Source organism: Rhea pennata, chromosome 1 (genome assembly GCF_028389875.1).
Source record: "Rhea pennata isolate bPtePen1 chromosome 1, bPtePen1.pri, whole genome shotgun sequence".
NCBI lineage: Eukaryota > Metazoa > Chordata > Aves > Rheiformes > Rheidae > Rhea > Rhea pennata.
Window position 1 is genome coordinate 138,404,972 of NC_084663.1, and position 18,390 is coordinate 138,423,361.

The 18,390-nt window shown below is 39.6% G+C and overlaps 1 protein-coding gene across 1 annotated transcript in view; it reads right to left on the reverse strand.

Moving 5' to 3' along the window:
• Window positions 1-18,390, reverse strand: part of CLCN4 (chloride voltage-gated channel 4) — a 45,382-nt gene that overhangs the window by 15,932 nt on the left and 11,060 nt on the right. The window contains exons 2-8 of the mRNA XM_062601208.1: window positions 15,002-15,153; window positions 14,487-14,586; window positions 8,937-9,124; window positions 3,267-3,389; window positions 1,518-1,724; window positions 1,345-1,425; window positions 217-762 (exon numbers count right to left, since the gene is read on the reverse strand). Of these exons, the coding sequence (XP_062457192.1) occupies window positions 217-762; window positions 1,345-1,425; window positions 1,518-1,724; window positions 3,267-3,389; window positions 8,937-9,124; window positions 14,487-14,586; window positions 15,002-15,145 (1,389 nt within the window). The 5' untranslated portion in view covers window positions 15,146-15,153. The remainder of the gene's footprint in view (window positions 1-216; window positions 763-1,344; window positions 1,426-1,517; window positions 1,725-3,266; window positions 3,390-8,936; window positions 9,125-14,486; window positions 14,587-15,001; window positions 15,154-18,390) is intronic.

An 18,390-nucleotide genomic window follows, 5' to 3' on the forward strand; every position in this document is an offset into this window, starting at 1 on the left:
CTGTGATTTGGGAATGCAGAACAAGGTGATGACAGGCAGGTGAATTACCAGGTGTCACAGCGAGCACACGCGTGGCTGAGTTTAGGTCAGAGTCAGACAAGCCCTGTCAGATAGACCATAACTGCAGATAGCAATTTATTTGTGCTGTGTGCTAGTGACAGCTTCAGCACTGCATACAAAGTGCCACAGTGAACCCTACGCCTATCCCTGATTTACCTTCATGCCGAAAGTAAATATCGTGATGACAATTTTAAACACCAAAGCCAAGGCGAGCTGCCACATCGCCGTGTAGACTCCAGGGCCAGCAGGTCTGTCAGGAATGTCATCCACAGGCCGGGTCATGTTTGGGTCATTGATATAGTCACAGAGCTGCGAGGACTCCAGGGCGCCGCAGTCGTTGAAGAGCTCTGAGATCAGCTCGCTGGTGCTCCTCCGGGTGTACGGGTTAGGGTAGGCAATAATGGCAGTAATAGCAGTTATCACGATAACCTCCAGGACTGGGTATTTCCCAAGCCTGGTGGTTTTTCGCCTCCTGCACCAGGCAATGTTGCACCGGATAAACAGGGTCCCCCAGAGACCACCGAAGACGCCGAGCAGAATGAAAGGGAAAAGCTCCGCCATGTACCAGGGGGTATGATACTCCACGTAGAAAAGGACCAGTCGGCTGTTTCCAAAAGGATTGATGGATCTCAGCGTGAAGGCAGCCACAAGAGCAGCAAAAAATGACCTCCAGAGGGTTTTCAGTGGAAAGTAATAACTGACCTAAAACCAAGCAGAGACAGTAAATGTTTCACTGAGTGGGATAGAGGGTGTTTCTTTTAATTATTCGCTTGAGCGTTCTGCATGGTAGGCCACTGTATGTGCGTTTCATCTGTGTACGTGTGTGTGTGTTTCATCTGCGATTATGCCTACAACTTCACTAGGAATATCTGGATTACTCCTGGTTGTGGCCACAGCCAGAATGTATTCACTAATGTGTTAGAGAAGGCATTTTCCGACTTCAGAGGGGGAGCTGCAACCAATTAAAATTTGATGACTCCTAAAATCGAAGTTGCTAGATAGGGAAAATAAGATGGGTACTGAAAAGCTTGGGCCATGCGGTAGCAAGCTGAAAGCTGCAGAAAGCTCAGCACTATTTTCAGATAGAATGATTTCATTCATTTCCAAGAGACTAGAACTCTTCTTTTACCTAAGTAATGCTAAAATATCTGGTTATTTCTAGAAAACAAAGATCATTTGTGCTTTAAAAGAAAGTTAACATAAAAATATTTGAAAAATAAAGAGGAATCTTAGAAAAAAGAATCAATTGAAAATATTTGTATCAAAACAACTGCCAGGTCTTACCTCTTCCAAACTAAAAAGTACACCTCCAATTGGAGCTCCAAAGGCAACAGAAACTCCTGCAGCTGCTGCAGCTGAAAGCACCTACAAAGCAAATATTTAAGTACAAGGCATGAATTTTTCGAAAAACTGCATATCTGCAAAGCGGAAGAAAAAGTGGTCTGAGCCAACCTCACCTCTCTTCTCTTTCCTTCATTCTTGCTGTACTTTGAGAAAAGGCTGCTGAAGAAGTTTCCACAGCAACAGGCCACGTGAACTAACGGCCCTTCTTTCCCAAGGCTGAGGCCTGAAGATACCACCAGAACCAAGGTGACTGTTTTGATTAAAAGTGTCCACTTTCCCAGGTAGCCCCTAATAATGAACCCACTCAAGATGGTTTTTATCTGGAAAGCAGGAAGAACATGTTGAAGAGCTGAAAAAACCTTTTCTACTCTGAACTTGCAAATGGAGTTAAAAGCTATCTCAGATTGCTTGAAAAGTGACAGTGATGGAGAGAACAAAAACTTAGGTAGAGCAACTTTCCCTCAGTGATATCTGACCAGGGGTTAAGTAGACCACACTTTTACAGTTATTATGGGTGGTCCCCTGCATCGCTAAAGAGTTTCACAGAGATCAGTGGAAATATGAAACTCCTATATATCTTCTTGGCTTATAGAATCAGAATTAAACTAGACTGAACAAAGCTAGAAAAAGCTAATAAACAATCTTAGACTTCTCCCTGTTAAAACAAGAAAAATGTTCTAAATATTTGGAATGGCTGTGCCATAGAAACATGCAAGTATTACAAAATGGTAAGGTCCAAGAGATCTTATTTTTACACATTTCCTTTTATTTTTTCATAGGAGTGTCTAAACACAATGCATGAGCTATGAACACAGACTATAGGGGGAGTTCAGACTTGGAACCAGGCCCTTTAAGCATGCTGGAACTGAAGGCTATCCTCACATGCACTATATCACCTGAAAATAATGTTTTGGGGGAGTTGAGCGAGGGTTCGTGCCCACTTTTAACAGTAAAAGGCTGAACTAGAATATGGAGTTGTATTGTCAGAGATTGATAAGCTTCTGCTTTATTGGCCTTGGTAAAAAAGGAAATTGACTGAAAATGATCAAGTTACATTTTAGTGGTTTCATCTTAACAGTCAATACTACTAGAGACACTTATTGCAAATACATGCAAGTATCAGGTAAAACTGATACTGAATAGCATAAAAACCTGAAACTTGTTTTCCAAAAACTATATTTAAAGTTAATTATAAAAACTTACAAAAACTGCTGCCTTCGTTAGAAGGTTCCTCATTTTAACAGTTTAAATATGCACTGAGGCTCAATATTTAAAATATTAGAAATTAAGTAGAGATTTTGGCTGCCATAATGCTGCCATGCCAGTGTGACATTGTGTTCAAGTCAGAAGCAGGACAGCCATGCACTTTTCAGGTATACGGAATGATGGGCATTTCACATCTTCAGTTGCTTGGGTAATCTTAGCTTTGTAGCCCTCCCTCTCTGTTTTTTTTACATCTGTTTCTGTTTTTTGTTTAAATCTTAGCCTAAAATATGTCTGTCATTTTTAACTGAGTCAAGTAATTTAATTCACAAAATTTTCTGTATAACCTTTTAATGAGTAGATGCGTCAGCCACATAATGTTGGAGTCCATAAAGACTTAATTCAAAGTCTAGCAATGAAGAGTGGGTACAGTAACTGTCACACTGACACTTGAAAATATTCTATTATGAAGAATTTATATGGATACCACGAAGACAAATTAGACAAAGGAATGAAGATAAATGAGTCAGAAAGACAGTTTTCAGACAACTCGTTCCCATTCTGTTTTATAGTACAGTCCTGGAGTGGGAAAAGGTCACAAATAATATTTTCTTTGTTTTGTTTGAGTTTTGGATATCCATCCATGAAGAGAAACTCACCTCTGGGATTCCAGAGCCACAAGCATAGGGAGCAAACACTCTGACCAGAGAGACTGCCAGGAAAGCAAAACATAGAGCCCACATAATGTATAGAAAATAGTTTAGAATGTAAGCACTTGCACCCTAGAAAAATAACAGTAACAAACATTGTTAGACAAATGCAGTTTACTGACTCTCATGCTTCTGCTAGGGATCACAATAGCATAGAGCCAAATCTTTTCATTTACATGCTAGCTGCTGCTTTTGCTCAGGAAGAACAAACAATTTTATATACTCCAACAACTTTCTTATCCATGTAATATATATTTAACCCAATCCATATAGTTTGTTTGCAACAGATCCAACTGCCTTACACAGAACATTCTTCAAATACTAAAAAAAAAGTTAACCATATAAAATTCTGAAACAACAAACAAATCTGATATAACGGTATATACACAATGGTAATAAAAAAGCATCCGATGAAGGAATATGCTGTGTTCACCCCATGCTGGGTTTCTCTGAGGTGCTAGCTGTGTTTAGTAATCCCCTTAGCTAATCATAATGGCCAAGAAGTGAAAAGGGATGAAATCCTGAAATCTTTTTTTCTGAAGGCTGATATTCAAGGTTGAGCTCTCCACACTACTGGCAATCCTTTCAAACTATATCTCTGTATATATTAATCACAAGTTCAGTTCTCAAAGTGGAAGGGTAAAAGCATAAATATATCTTCTAAATGACACTATCTATGATAGATTTGAAGATCATTTGAAAACCTGATAGCTTGACAAATCCCACTCAAACATATCTCCATCATTTTTGCCATGATATTACAAAAGCGTTCTAGTCTATAAAACATATCTTCAAGCTAAATAGCTTAGCTTTACTGACAGAATGGAAATGATAATGATCATCAGCCACACTTTACTGTGCAGTGCTGTAGCAAAAGTGTAGACTGTAGTGACCTTCAAGTTCTCTGTCTATCTCCATAATGAATCAAAATTATAGTTAAAATCTGCATTAAAATACCATCTTCCTTCACAGGAATAATTTTTGAGAAGAGTTTCAACAAAATGTATCTTACGCCAAAAACACTATCTAGACAGACAAAAAAGAACACAGTCAGAGGCATAAAATTGGTACAAGAAGTTTAAGCTGTCAATAATCTCCTTCAGCAACATGACACTACAAAATAAAAAAAAAGATAAACCTCAGATCATGAACTGGTATGAATCCTTCACCTCTAAGTGAACTCTTCCTACAGGATGCAAACCCAGCTGCTCAAGAACATCAGGGCCCTTGTCTTTGCTCTGCAGGACAGAAGCCTGGATATCAACATTAAGATAAATCAAGCAGGAAAACAGGCATTAATCGACTGTATCATATCTTCAGTTAACAGAGCTGGCCAAATTCAATTCCCAGTCACTGAAAACCTAGAGCTGAAAAGTCTCCCTGTTCACAGTCATGCAAAAATCAACTTTTAACAGCATGGATGCTTGCTAGCATTATTTTTCAGGTCTCTATCCAAAGAAAAAGATGATAGAGAACCACTGCCCTTATCCTGATGAATGAATTCGGAAGAAGATCAATTCCTTAGGTTCCTGCTGTGCTTGCTTCTGCTATCAGCCAGCTTCACTCACAACAGCAGAAGAGCAATACCTTATCCCAAATTCCCTGAGACTAAGCAGTCACAGATTCCACACTCACAGTGATTGACACCCATGGATCTTTGTTGCTACAGCTGAAACTGTCTGTCTCATTTCCTTGTGAATCTCTTCTCCTAGTGTTTTCAATTAAAACCGGCTATGGCAATATTCACTCTTCCTCTAGAGAAAACTCTGGATATGGTGCTCCAGGCAAAATTCTCTCATCAGTGTGAACCTGAATTAGCTCCAAAGAAGACCAATGCCCTTACAAGTATTTGGTCCTAAACTGTTCAACTAAAGCTGCAGATTTGATTCCAAATTCACTTGAGTCAAGTTAACATTGTTTCTTTTAACTTCCTACTCTTTCACATCTCAGAAGTCACATGAACTCTGTGTCAGCTCGTTACTGCAATCACATATACACCTACTTCACTCTATCTAGCCAGACCCCACAGGGGCTATTTGGCCAGTTCAGTGTTATCTCTTGAGACAACTCTAACTGTTACATTTTCCAGATACCTGGCATTCTGCAGGTCCAACCCAGCAATTTTAATAATTAATAATAATAAAGCCTTTGGGAAAAGTAGTAGTAACTCACTATAGCTAATGACTTATTCCTCATTCATTGCTATTCTGAAGGCCCTGAATCAGTAAAAGTCTTAAGTATGTACACTGGAATCAGAGACATATAAAATTCATAGGCAGAGATGACCCTGCAAAGACTTTTTCTGCTAACAGCTCAAAGGACTAACCTTGGCAACCACAATGATGAAGCAAGCAAGTGAGAAAAACTTAGGATTTTAGTTTGTAAGAACTAGCAATATTTCAAATTTGGTTTCAGTCTAACGCAGATTGAATGGAACACTGTTGAAAACAACCCTCACAAATACATGATACTGAAATAAAATACATGCTTCAGGATGCCATCCATCACACACTTATACTACCATTCTATAAAGCTTGAGAGCTCTACTCTGACTCAATTTGGGATCTCAGAGGTTGCAGACTCCCTCCTGTGGACTCTGCAGCAATGTCCCTCCTCAAGGCTCTCAAGCCTGACAGATTCAAAGCTGTTAAAGAAGAAAGCAGGCTTCAGGTACAGAAGGGCTTCTAAGTCTTTCAATTTTCATCTTTGTGATAGGAAATCAAAAAGCACTAGCTTGGGAATCCAGCCCATCACAGGATCCAGTGTCAGGAGCCATGAAGAACACATGGTCCTCTGTCTGCCTATATAGACATGAGGAACTAGAAATGGGATCCTCATCTCTGGTGCAGTCGAGGTTAGAATCAAGCTGGATCTGCAGAATAGGGAAGTTTGGGGTCATCAAATATTGGCTACAGAATCAGTTTATGATGTACCTGAAGTGGGTGGCATCTGAAGTGCTTTTATGCACCCACTGCAGCCCACTGGATTTGTACCTTTGAAATTCTCCTTCATCATAAAATTCACCTGCTCTTTGGAAGCAGTTCAGGACCAGAGGGATGAACAATATTATTGCCCTCTAAAACAGTGATTAAGGAAGAAAACATAGCCCTGTATGTTTCAGATGTGCTATCATGTTTACCGTAATAATTTATATCAAGATGCCACTTTGGGCTCATTTTATAAGAGGACTAGAATGAAATCATTTTCAAAAGATGCCATAGGAAATGTTAAACTTCTCAGGGAGAACGTATGTACGCAGATTATCACAGTCATAAATGGCCAAAATCGCACAGAAGAACTGGCCTAAATCTTAATCCTCAAAATGTCAACTTTAGTTGGCTATGATAGGAGTCATAGTCATGCATGAAAAGTAGACAAGTCTGACCAGAGTACCTTTAGGGAAATTGCTCCAAGAACTTTTTGCCTAAAATGTGCTCTAAATTAGTCCTTCTGTGCACTGCTGTTTTATAGGTCTGTTACTCAAATGTCTAGTACAAAGTGAGGCAATTTGTAAAGAAAATGAAAAATTATCCAGAAACTGAACTAAACAGAATGTATTTTAATCACTTCTAGAGGATTTTGTACAAGTACAGAGATCATGCAAAGCTTGCCCATATTGTAAATCTTTTGCTACAGAACAGAATTTTTATGTTTTGTATTCATAGTTTTTGGTGGCGTATTAGTCTTTGATTCTGATTTCCGTGTAACAGTAACTTTAATATTACAGTATCCATCGATCATTGCAGCTGGAAACACACAGCTTTTAGAGGCCAACTTGTTTTGAGCAACTAATACTAACTCCATATGACTTTTTTTTTTTTCATTGTGACAATATACTAGGGGGTCAGAAGTCCAGTTTGAATACAGAGTGAGCAAAGTTTCATGGTGTCCATCTAAATGCTACTTTTTTGCAGCCTACAGCATACAATAGGCATGAATTCTGAGTTCATGTAGCAGGTGAAAGCAATATATATTCTCAAAGATATGCTCCATTTATATACTCCAGCACTTCAGAGTAACAGCATGTTGAACACATGCACGGGATTTCCAAATCCCATAACGATTGTAACATTCTCTCTTTTTCTCCTTTCTCATGTTTTTGGTTCCTTTAAATTACAACATCATCCCCAGTCCTGCAACTTTATACCAGGACAATATTTCTTCAGTGTTACAAAGAGACAACCATCTGTTTATGAAGACCAACAAAAACCTGGTGATCCTCTGGCAGAAGGAAGTTTGGAGCTAGGAACTAACAACTGTACAGAAGAGATTTGTGCCTGAGAGTAAATGGTGGGAATATTCAACAACAGTGAACACTGCATTACTTTCACTGCTGTTAATTACAATTATGGAAAATTGGGCCATACATATTCACAGACACTCTCATCTGGTGTTATTTCCACTGTAAACTAAAAGCAGCACTAAACTAAGCACAAATGACAAACATTTGTACAGCAAGGAAGCTGTCCATGCAAACTTTCCAGCAGGATCACCTCCAAATTGAGGAAGACCTGAGGCAATCTCTCTGATTTACTTGCACATTTTTGAATTCTGATATATCACCTTGTCAGAGATGCCTTTTCCCATTAAATACACCTTTTCTTCCCCAATTATGGACCAAACTGCTTTACTAGATACTAAAAAAAGAAATCCCACCACACACTTCAGGATCTGATAAGCCAGTTCTCTCCAACGCCACATCCCTCCCACCTATATTCAGAGTTGCCTCATCTGAATCACCTATACAAATGCAAGATTTTTTTCAACACACTAATTTTGCCCAAAAGATTGAGTTTTGGAGTGCTCAGTGCTATTCAATACATTGAATAACTTAGGTCAAAAATTAAATGGATTGTCATATCTTTAATAAGAGAATCATCTGCTAAAAATATAGAAAGGCTTTCTTTGATGTCTTCAGAACAAAACATCCGCACATTTTGCTTTGAAGTAGCATTCTTTGTATTAAAAATTACCACAGTTGAAAAAAGGGGATAGAAACTAGTTTTTTAAATATAAGTTTCATATCAGTTCAGATCAGTTCTTTCCCCTCCCTTCTCTTCCCCTCTCCCCCTGCAAATATTTTAATTTGATCATCTCCCAGTGAGTCCATTATTGCCTCAGCTTTTGGTGCTAGCCAAATATTTTGCTATCTGATAAAGAAACTAATTTCAAGGGCATAACAAGCAGTTCACATGCAGTTCCCACTATTTCTCACAGCACTTGAATACAAAATACGTCTGCAGCCCTGAAAATTTCCTCCTAAATGTATTTGTCAGGGGCAATCTTTTTTCTCCAAGAAAACTATGTTTGGAATAAGAGTTTGGATAGAAGCTAAGGTCCTCCGGTGGTTATGTTATGAGTGTTATGAAATACTCCTTTGTTTTAAAAGTGATAAAAAAGAGATCTCACACAGTTTTCCAATTTCCATTGCATGTGACACTGAAACAAGGGGACCTATCCCAAGGTAAGCAGATATTACTTGCAGAAATATTTCTTTTACAACACACTCGGTTTATTACTTTCTCTTTCAGAGGAACTCGCCGGAGGGAATATCAGAAGGTATGAAAAAAGGGCATTCCCTAGCCTGCTGAGACTCCAGCCTAATCAGGTCTCCCGTACCTCAGACTGGTTTACAAGAAGTTCAGACCATTTCTGCCACTGGGGACATTTGTCCCTGTCATCAAATGTAGTTTCATTAGACGTCCAGCAGCACTGCTCGTGGCTGTACCAGAATGCAGATAAGCAGACACCCTCCTTCAGGTCTGTCATCCAATCCACAGCTAAATCTATCACTCCAGCCAATGTGCCTGGAAAAAGAAATGCATGAAAAAAAATATGACATAAAAATTAGCAGGAATTACAAAATCACAGGGAGAATACATCTAGTTGTAATAAAAGCAAAAATACACCATCTGGAGAACTGGCTCCAAAGACATTAGTAATGTAGGGCCTGATCCTGCAGTCTATTCCAGCTAGGTGCACCATTAGAGCAATATTAGTGGGACTTCACTCAGGGTCTCTGTATACAATAGTAGGCTGCAGGGCTGAAACCATGTGGTGTGTTTAGGGAGTGGGCAAGAAGAAGACGTGTACTTTCCTATAGTTACTCTGGCCCCAGCACAACGACCTTGAAAAAGATTGATTTCAGAAACAGTAAGGAGGCCAAATTTGGACTTATGAACTTAAAGGAACCAGACCAATGCTACATGCAGAATAAAACTATTCTTCAAATCCCCTCTTTGTAAGGTTTGCACTTTATTTCATAAGCAGTTTTTCCTAGGAATTACATAGAGCAACAGTGACATCCAGCGGTTGACAGAAAAGCATAAAATTTATATTGCGAGTCCATCCCACATTACCAGCACTGTAAAACAGATGTGTCCCCTTATGCAATACCAGTGTGAATGCAGAGGATGGAAGAAGTCAGAACACAGAAATGACATGCTTGCTTATCTGCTTGTGAGTCCCTATGTATTTAGTTACTGGAAAGCATTAAACAACTAAGTGATAAAAAAATAATAGTAATATTATAAAAACCCCTCTCACAAAATGTGAAGTCTGAAACTGTTTCATAGATAAAGTCAGCAATATTTTTATGGTTAATCATTTATTCAATAAGCAATAAAATTTCAAGAAACCTTTCACAGATTCGAGCAGAATTCATCAATTCCTTTCATCAGGAGAAAAATGTTACGGTTTGAGAAAAGGCAGAACTGTTCATGTTTACTTTTCCAAAAGTTTACTTTTGCATCACCTGCCACAAACCCAATGAAGGAAAGGCAGGGTTGCTCCCCTTACCCCTAACTGCTAGCGCACAGAGGTGGATTCAAGAGCTAGTTTGTTCTGAGACAAAAGTTTTCTGCTTTTCATTTCTGTGAAAGAAGAAAATAAATATTTCAGGTAATTCAGCCATGTGTGACCTTTCTATTTCAGCATGGAAACAAAAAAAAAAAAAGAATCGAATGTACACAAGGCTTCATCTTGTCGTGCCTTTAGGAAGGATACTTGTCACCACACTGAGACTAGCAATATGACTGTGGTAGCAATGAAGAGTTTTATGTCCTACAGGAACAGTCTGAAGAACTACACAGATTTACCAGATAAGAGCACAAAAAAGGCTACAGCATGGAGCTCTGTTATCTGCACCAAGGATTTTTCTCATAAAGACCTTGGCTTTCTCTTGCTTACCCTTCTCTCCAGTTTCACAAGTTTCTGTGGAAGCAATAAACTGTATCCTCAGATAAATCACTGTTGTTAGTTATGTCATCACGTGTAGTTTTGTGAGTTTTGTGATGAACTCTGAATTCTCTGCCTCCTTAGATTTTCTGAAAGTTTCAGGAAATAGCACAAAGGAGCTTCAGCCCTTGGACACAAGCACAAAATGCTGTGTGTCTTGCACTTGTTGATGGACATTTGTCATTCTCTGTAGTACTCCAGGCTTCAAAACTCACATCAGACTATTCAGTATTAATGCTATTTAGCAGAGGGTGCAAAGGAAGGCAGGCTATTGAATATTTTTTCCTGATAAAGTGACCTGCCGTAAAGTGAGTAACAGATTGAGGGACAAAATTCAATTCTCTAATGTAACAGGTTCACATCTACTGCAGCACCTCTAAGGAAATGTGTTTAAGTAAGTATGCTACTGATCTAATCCTTTTTGCCAAATGCTTTGGGGATCTACATAAAGAGGAAAGTACTACGTGCAGTTTATTATACATGCTTTACAAAAAATAAAATCATGAGAGGAGAAAGCCAGCACTTGCAGAGTTATGGTGCAGTAGATATTGCTTCATAAGCCAAGAGATCAAGACTGAAATTTTTACATGTTCTGAGAAATTTTTACAAGTTAACAGCTTTAAGCCAAATCAATGGAAGTTGTAGACTGCTCGGTATGTCAGAAAGTCAAGCCTTTAGTTTTTTTTGTGCTAACCATGGCTGTGTAGGCATGTCACTGCACCTCTCAACATAATAGAAGGGCTCTCCATACCTCTCCTTTAGAAGGGCTGAACTTTCTCCCTCCCAGAATAATACAAAATAACGAAGCACTCCAAAGCCAGGAAATAATGAAGTCCCCTTTTTTGATATTAGTCTTTCCCCTCTCTTTCTTTCCTTGGTTGATGATTGCCAAACACATATCCTTCAAAACCCTCTAACAAGAATATTAAAACTTTGTTTTGAAAAACATGGGTTTTTTGTAGGCACTTGTGCCAAAAAATGTATCATTCAAGTGGCATGGGAATGAAATACAAGGGAGATTTTTACATGTCCAGTTCCAGTACATTGTTTGTTACATAGTTTTAGAAAATATAGAGTCTTTTGCTATCTTCTATAAGCAGCACCTATCTTCAGCTGGTTAGTTGGGTTAGATATTTAGGTTAGGGGATGACCACTGCATTGCAAGCAGGAGGATGGCCAAAGCAAAACATAGAATTCATTAAAAACAAGTGCCTAAGCATTGGGCTTACTGGCACTTACCCCTAAAATGTTTAGGCCCATTTCCTCATACATCGCTCAGTGTTTCTCTAAAAAACATGAAAAATGTCTGACTGACACAGGCCCCAGATAGTACTCAATATCCTTTTCCTCTTGAACATCTCTTGAGCCATTTGCCCCTAATCTCTGCACCAAGCAGCATTCCTGGATGTTACTGTTCCTTCTCCTCTTCCAAAAGAGCAAGATCTGTCTCCCAAGGCCTCATTTCAAGAAGTTTCTTAGTGCTTTGTCAATCATGTGCCATGGTCATAAGCCATCTGCATAGCATCTGAGGGTTTGAGACCCAGTAGGTGCATGGTTGTAGAACAGCAAGCTCAGCTGTTGGAGCTAACTAGGTTGGATTGTTGTGGTGGTGAGGTGCTCTACTAATATACTTGGGCAGTTTCTCTGCACAAAGTTATGTAAAACTTTGGTCTGATCCAAAACAGTTGCTGTTATGTTCTCAAAATATTTATGCATGCTCTAACTTCAAAGCTGTCGCTGCTGTGAGCTGGAGGCCAGACCAAACATCCTCTAGAGGTTCTTCTCCTACCTAGGCTTTTCTAGGGCTTGAACGAAGGATACTGTTCCACTGACACTTTAAAAATGCCATGAGCGATGGCTACTGCCAAAGGGTGGTCCCATCCTTCCCTGTCTCTCAGTGCCTTCCCTTCAGCAATGTTTTCCTAGCACCAACACTTGTACAGCCCTGTGGTGAACAACTCCACTGATACAGTTGAAAACTAATGTGGTGAAAACTCATTTTTTTCACCAGATCAGTTCCCAGGTCCAAGTCCTGTTCAAATATACATGCACAAGGCAATGTGGTCTCATGGCTGGGGCACTGAAGGACCAGGGTTTCTCCTTTTGGTCCCATCAGTCTATCGTGACTGCAGAAGTACGTCCTTCTAAAGTGCTGCAAATTCTGAAAGATAGAGTTAACTATATTGGTAAGGCAGAGGTTTCTAGGTGATTTTAAACTCATTGACCTGAGTAACTTTTCCAAGAGCTTTTAGGAACCTGCCGCACACCTTTCTTCCTCTGTTCTTCTGCCTCCCCAGAAGTCCCACCTGAGCCTTCACCCCAAGCAAGGGACAGCAGCAGCTGCATGCTCCTCATACCCTGGATACTACTGCTGCTGCTTTCTTCTCCTCTTCCAGACCTTGCTGTCCCCTTTCCTCACCTTCAGCAGTGTCTGGACTCAGAGGTAGCAAATAGCTACCTGATATTAAGCTCCCAAGAGCTTGCTCTGTTGCTGTGCACATGAGCCAGGCTGCTCCCCAAAACAGTATTGCCTACTTAGAGAAGATGGGCTGCCAGAATGACTAAACAGGGCCATGCGGACCTCCAGCAGCAGGACCTCAGTGCAGGTAGCAGCTTCTACTCGAATAGCAAAAGAGGAACTGTGGAGGAGCAAGGCTGCTGCAGAGCTGGCCCTGTTTAGTCATATAAGCGTCCTCCTGGCAATCCATCTTCTCCAAGCAGACAATACTCCAAGCAGAGAGGGAAATGGTGTGAAGTACCTCTCGACTGCATTACAAACCTCATCTCCTCCTTTGTTCATGTCTGGTCTACCTACATTCTGCCTTCAACCTACATACAACCACTCATCAATAATCTCCAGTTCAAACGGGTGAGGCTGAGACGGTGAATCTCCATCTTTGCCCTGCCCCAGAAATGCTGGAGGCATAGATCACAGATGTTATTTCCAATAGCAGGAAGCAAAAGTCTACAGGGCTGTGAGGATGTTGTGGGAGACAGTGTCAAAAGTCTTACTAAACCATCAAACCACAAAATAAATCACAAAAAAACATAGTTCATCAAAATATGCCAGAATGTCACTTCAGCAATAATGATTTCCTAAGAACTTCCCCAGTAATTCTCAAACTTTTAAATAGCTATAATAAACATATTAACTTGATCATTGGTAGGCAAGAAATTCACACCGGACCTGGCTGGAAACTGTGTGAAATTTTGCATCAAGCTGTTACCAAGCAGCCTGATACAAGAGCACCCTGATATGAATGAAAAAGCATAAAAAACACTAACAGCAGCTGTTTCAACTCGGTAATAGAAGTGCAGTTTTCCAAGTTGGAAGATGTGCTAAACTGAGTTGGAGACAGGAGAAACTCAGGAAATTAATGAATTTGCCATCTGAGTTTGTGCAGGTAGTTAAATATGTAATGTCTGTCTGGCTTGGGAGCAGATTTGGAACTAAGTATGAAAGTGTATTTTCCCTTCCTGTATATATAGAGAAAATAACCCAGTGAATCTAGTGGTTTACAAAGCTTCCCTTTGATCATACACAACCATCATTCTCTTTCTGCACATCATACTATGTACTTACAGAATTAAATTAACTGAAAACAAGTTAAAAACCCTAACAAATAAAATTTACTGGTGTGACTCAAAGGTTGGGAAAGTCAAATCAGTCCATCACAGGTAAAGCATTCAGATGCATATTTCCAAAAGCAATAGAAAATCCCCTTATTTGTGAATAACTTTTTCTAGGTCAGCACTAAGCAGAAGGCTTGGCAAGTGAGTATTATTTTCATTAAATACTATAACTGCATGGATGCATAACTGTCTTTTAGCTTGAAACATCAGCATACAGACAATGAAGGAAAATCAGAAGCAGATGGCACTGCAGCAAATCTGGGTGACATGGTTCTGGATACAACTCTAACTCGCACTTACCTGCCAGTAGTCCTATGAGAAGCATTACAACCCATCCTGACCAAGCGTCCAGCAAACTCTTGATGAATTCCCATATGGATTCCTTACTTTTGCTTGTAATCTGAAATAATATATATTTTTATATATATCATATACATATACACACACACACACATATATATATATATATATATGCACGCACACATATGCATGTTGCTGATTCAAGCTGACACAGTTTCACTATACCATGTTTACAACAAAAACTGTTTCACTTACTGGACAGGGTATACACAGTTCCTCAGCTCCCTACTCTCTCCAATCCCAATCACATTTAGAGATGCTCTTGTTCATTCTGATTAAGTAACAGGAAGCGTTTTCAGATCGACAAACTCAAGACATACCACATACATTTTTCATAAATCCTACTCAAATTATACAAGCAATTAGGAAGCAATAATTCTGGAAACTTGCTTGTTTTTCCCGTTAGGATGACTGTAACTCAGGGGCTGTGACGCTTTAAAGCCTGTCCCTTTTACCTTTCTGTGCCTGTCAGTGTCACGTGATTTCTCTCGCAGCCAGTCAATGGTGTGGAAATCTTCGTAAGTCCCAACGTCAGGGAAAGGCTCATCCAAAAAATCCATCAGGTTGCCAGAACCATTCATGTCTCCTGCATTAACCATATTAGGGTCTGTAGGTGGGGGAAGAAAAATCATTTCAATAAATCCATGTAGCTTGCCAGACATTTCCGAATCAAGTTTTCCAAAATTCCACCACAAACCACAAAGTCAAGTTAGCCTCAGTTCACACTCCTAGGAGGCACTTATTGAAATCTATGCAATGCCACTAGGAGAAGTATATTGCTAAAGACTACTCCAATGGCTTAGCAAATCCTTAAAAGCACATACAAAAAGCATACCATCAAAGGGCAAAATTACCAGCTTTCCTGAAAACAGAGCCCCAAAACTCAGGATGCTTCAAGGGTTCCTCTGCAATGATACATCCTGATCACATCCTCTGCATGATCACGTCCTGAAGAAGCGCCCTGCCTGCTAGGAGGTCATTTAGTAGTCTGGGTGATTAGCTCAGAAAACAAATGATAATTCACTAGAATTTACTACTCTTCATGGCAAATCAGAACTGCAAAGCACTTACACTGCACTGTTACTCTTTATACTACAGTGTCATCTGTTTTTTCACATGCAGATCTCCCTGCTTTGATGTACATTTCACCTACAGCTCAAAACAATTCTTTTAAAAGGCTAAGTTTGAGAATGCAATATATCTACTCCATACAAGATCTGGAAAGGTAGTATCTTCTTCAAGTTTTCTTCTCAAAGGCTAGGAGCAGAACTACTGTTGGGGGAAGCTGGGTGGTTACCTTCTGTCCCACAGGCAAACTCTCCATATTTGCTTTTAAGAAAGTAGGAGGAGAAACAGCCACCACATGACCTACTAGAGCACAAGAGGAAAGGTAAAGATACCCATCCCCAAGCAGTAACAGCCAGCTACCAGAGGACTTTGATAGTTAGAAGGAGATCAGAGTAGGCTGTGAAATAAGATACACTCTAGAGCCATAAGAATCAATCTAACAAGGAGACTGAGTGGACGTTTTCAGCCCAGAAGTTCCTGGGGAGATGCTCTCCATGTTTACAGACTTAGAGGTATGAAAGAACTAAAATATCCATGCCCATTTCTCAGAAGCCCTGCAAACTCTACCTAGTTTTTACAGTGATCATAAGCAAAGCATAAAAAACTTAGAACCACCATACCTCTCTCTCCCACAGAGACCTCAGCAGCATCTGGTTAGGTGCAAAAATGACTTCACTGAAAGGAAAGGTCCCAAGGTAGTCACTACTACGACAGACTCCGGAAAAGGCTGATGTCATGCCTGATGAGAGGAGTCTCTAGCAGCATACAAATCTAGTGAATAAAGTAATTTAGCTACACAGGGTTGGATTCACCTATTTAACTTCAGCTACCCAGAATTTTGGTGTCTAGACTGTAGCAACTATCCAAGCTGCTTCTAGCGACAGAGAAAGATGTGTTGCTCTAAAGAACAATTAATCATATCCACAAAATAAGTATCTAGGAATTGGGATCTTTGGGAGAGCACCCACGGTCTGTAGTCTAAAGCGGCTAGCTTAAATGTGGCTAACTATAGATAAGGTTAGAAGGACCTCAACAATAATACACAACAAAAAAATGATGATGGATACAGACTTTAGGAACTTTAGGGAAACAGCTCTGCAGAGTTTTTAACTCCTTGAGAGATACAAGATAACTTTTGCAGGTGACTAGTAAGGTTAGTACAATACTAAACACTGTGACCTGTATCTTTCTTCTGATATAGACATCATGATTTCATATGTACGTAATTTCGATCTTTGAATCAGTGAGAAATATCCCAATTCTACAATTAGAGTATATAAAAATGTGGCAAATAAGTTTTAATCAACTGTTCATGAACCCTAGTATTTTGTTATGCTCAGTCCTCTTTATTAACTTCTTTTTTTCCCCCCTTTAATCTTCAGCTGTTTTACTTGAATCTTATCCATTTAATTTTTTTTCTCTGGTAGTGATTTCTGGGATATAACAAGTATCACTGCTCAGCATTGTGAGTGTCTGCTTCTTTGCACTCTGCTGGATACGACTTTTTGGACTACACAGGCAATGTGCTCAGCATAAGCAGCTGAGAAAAGCATTATCTTACAGGCAAACAGCAGGTCACCATTATAATTTTATAGAAGCACTTTTAAGTGCGGAAATCAAATAATCTCCAAGCACCACGGCATGTTTGTCTGAAAGAGAATCAAGCAAGGGAGTCACAGCCTGGGGAAGAAAACCAAATGTGGAACAGGTGTCTCATACAGCACTGTTTGCGAGCAAACAATCTGCTGCAGGACTGAAGCAATTTAAAAAGCAGCAGTTTAAAGGAGTGACAATTGAAAATAGCAGTACTTAGCAAAACAGATGGGAACACACTCCTACATTTCATGAGGGAAATGAGAGTCTGAATGTGGGATGCTATGGCTGACACCAGGTAGCTGAAGTTGCAAGTGGATCTTGACTTCAGTGTCTTGTCTGAGAACTGGAACGGGAAGCTGAAACCAGGTGAATGGACTAGACCAGGCTATTATTTTGTACCACTGTGCTAGGAAGGAAGACTGTACAGATATTTTGCAGGCTGTTTACTTCAATCAATTGTTTTTTGCATAATTAAAAAGTACCTGTAAAGAATATGCAGTTCAAACTACTTGCCTGTAACTAGGCAATCCACCCTATAATATAAACAAACTTCTGGGAACTGGTGTGCTGCAAGTATTGGCCTTTTTCCTTAATGCTACAAGAAAGCTACCCAAAACATTGGTTATATCACATTAAAAAAAAATAGCTTTTTATGTATGTTGCCAAGGCTCAACACATGACAGTATTGTGATGGATAATACTAGGCCAGACCACAAGTATGTAGGATAATTGCACTCTCAGCCTGCATCTACCCAGAATACGTGCTACAGAACATGTTCAGGGAGCAAGAAAAGCCCTAGGCATAACAGGGCCATGGAAGACTTAGAAAACAAACCAATTTTGGACTCTCTGTAGCCTTCCGATAACTTGATGTAGAAATTGAAGCTGTATAAATATCAGGCTTCACTTCAAATACCATACTCTTAAAAGCAGAGATGTGATATCAGATTATGAAAGTCCTAATTAGTAAACAAACAATTAGCAAATAAACTCTGGCTTTGTGTGGAACTGTGAACTGAATACTAAAGAATTCCCATTTCATGTCCCAAGCTTAAAGCACCAAACATTTCCTTATTTCTCTTTAATTTACATTTATTTATCTCACCTAACTTAGGCTTCTGAAACAAAGCATCTTCAAAGCTTATTTCAGGATGAGCTAACTTGTCCTCTAGAAATGCTT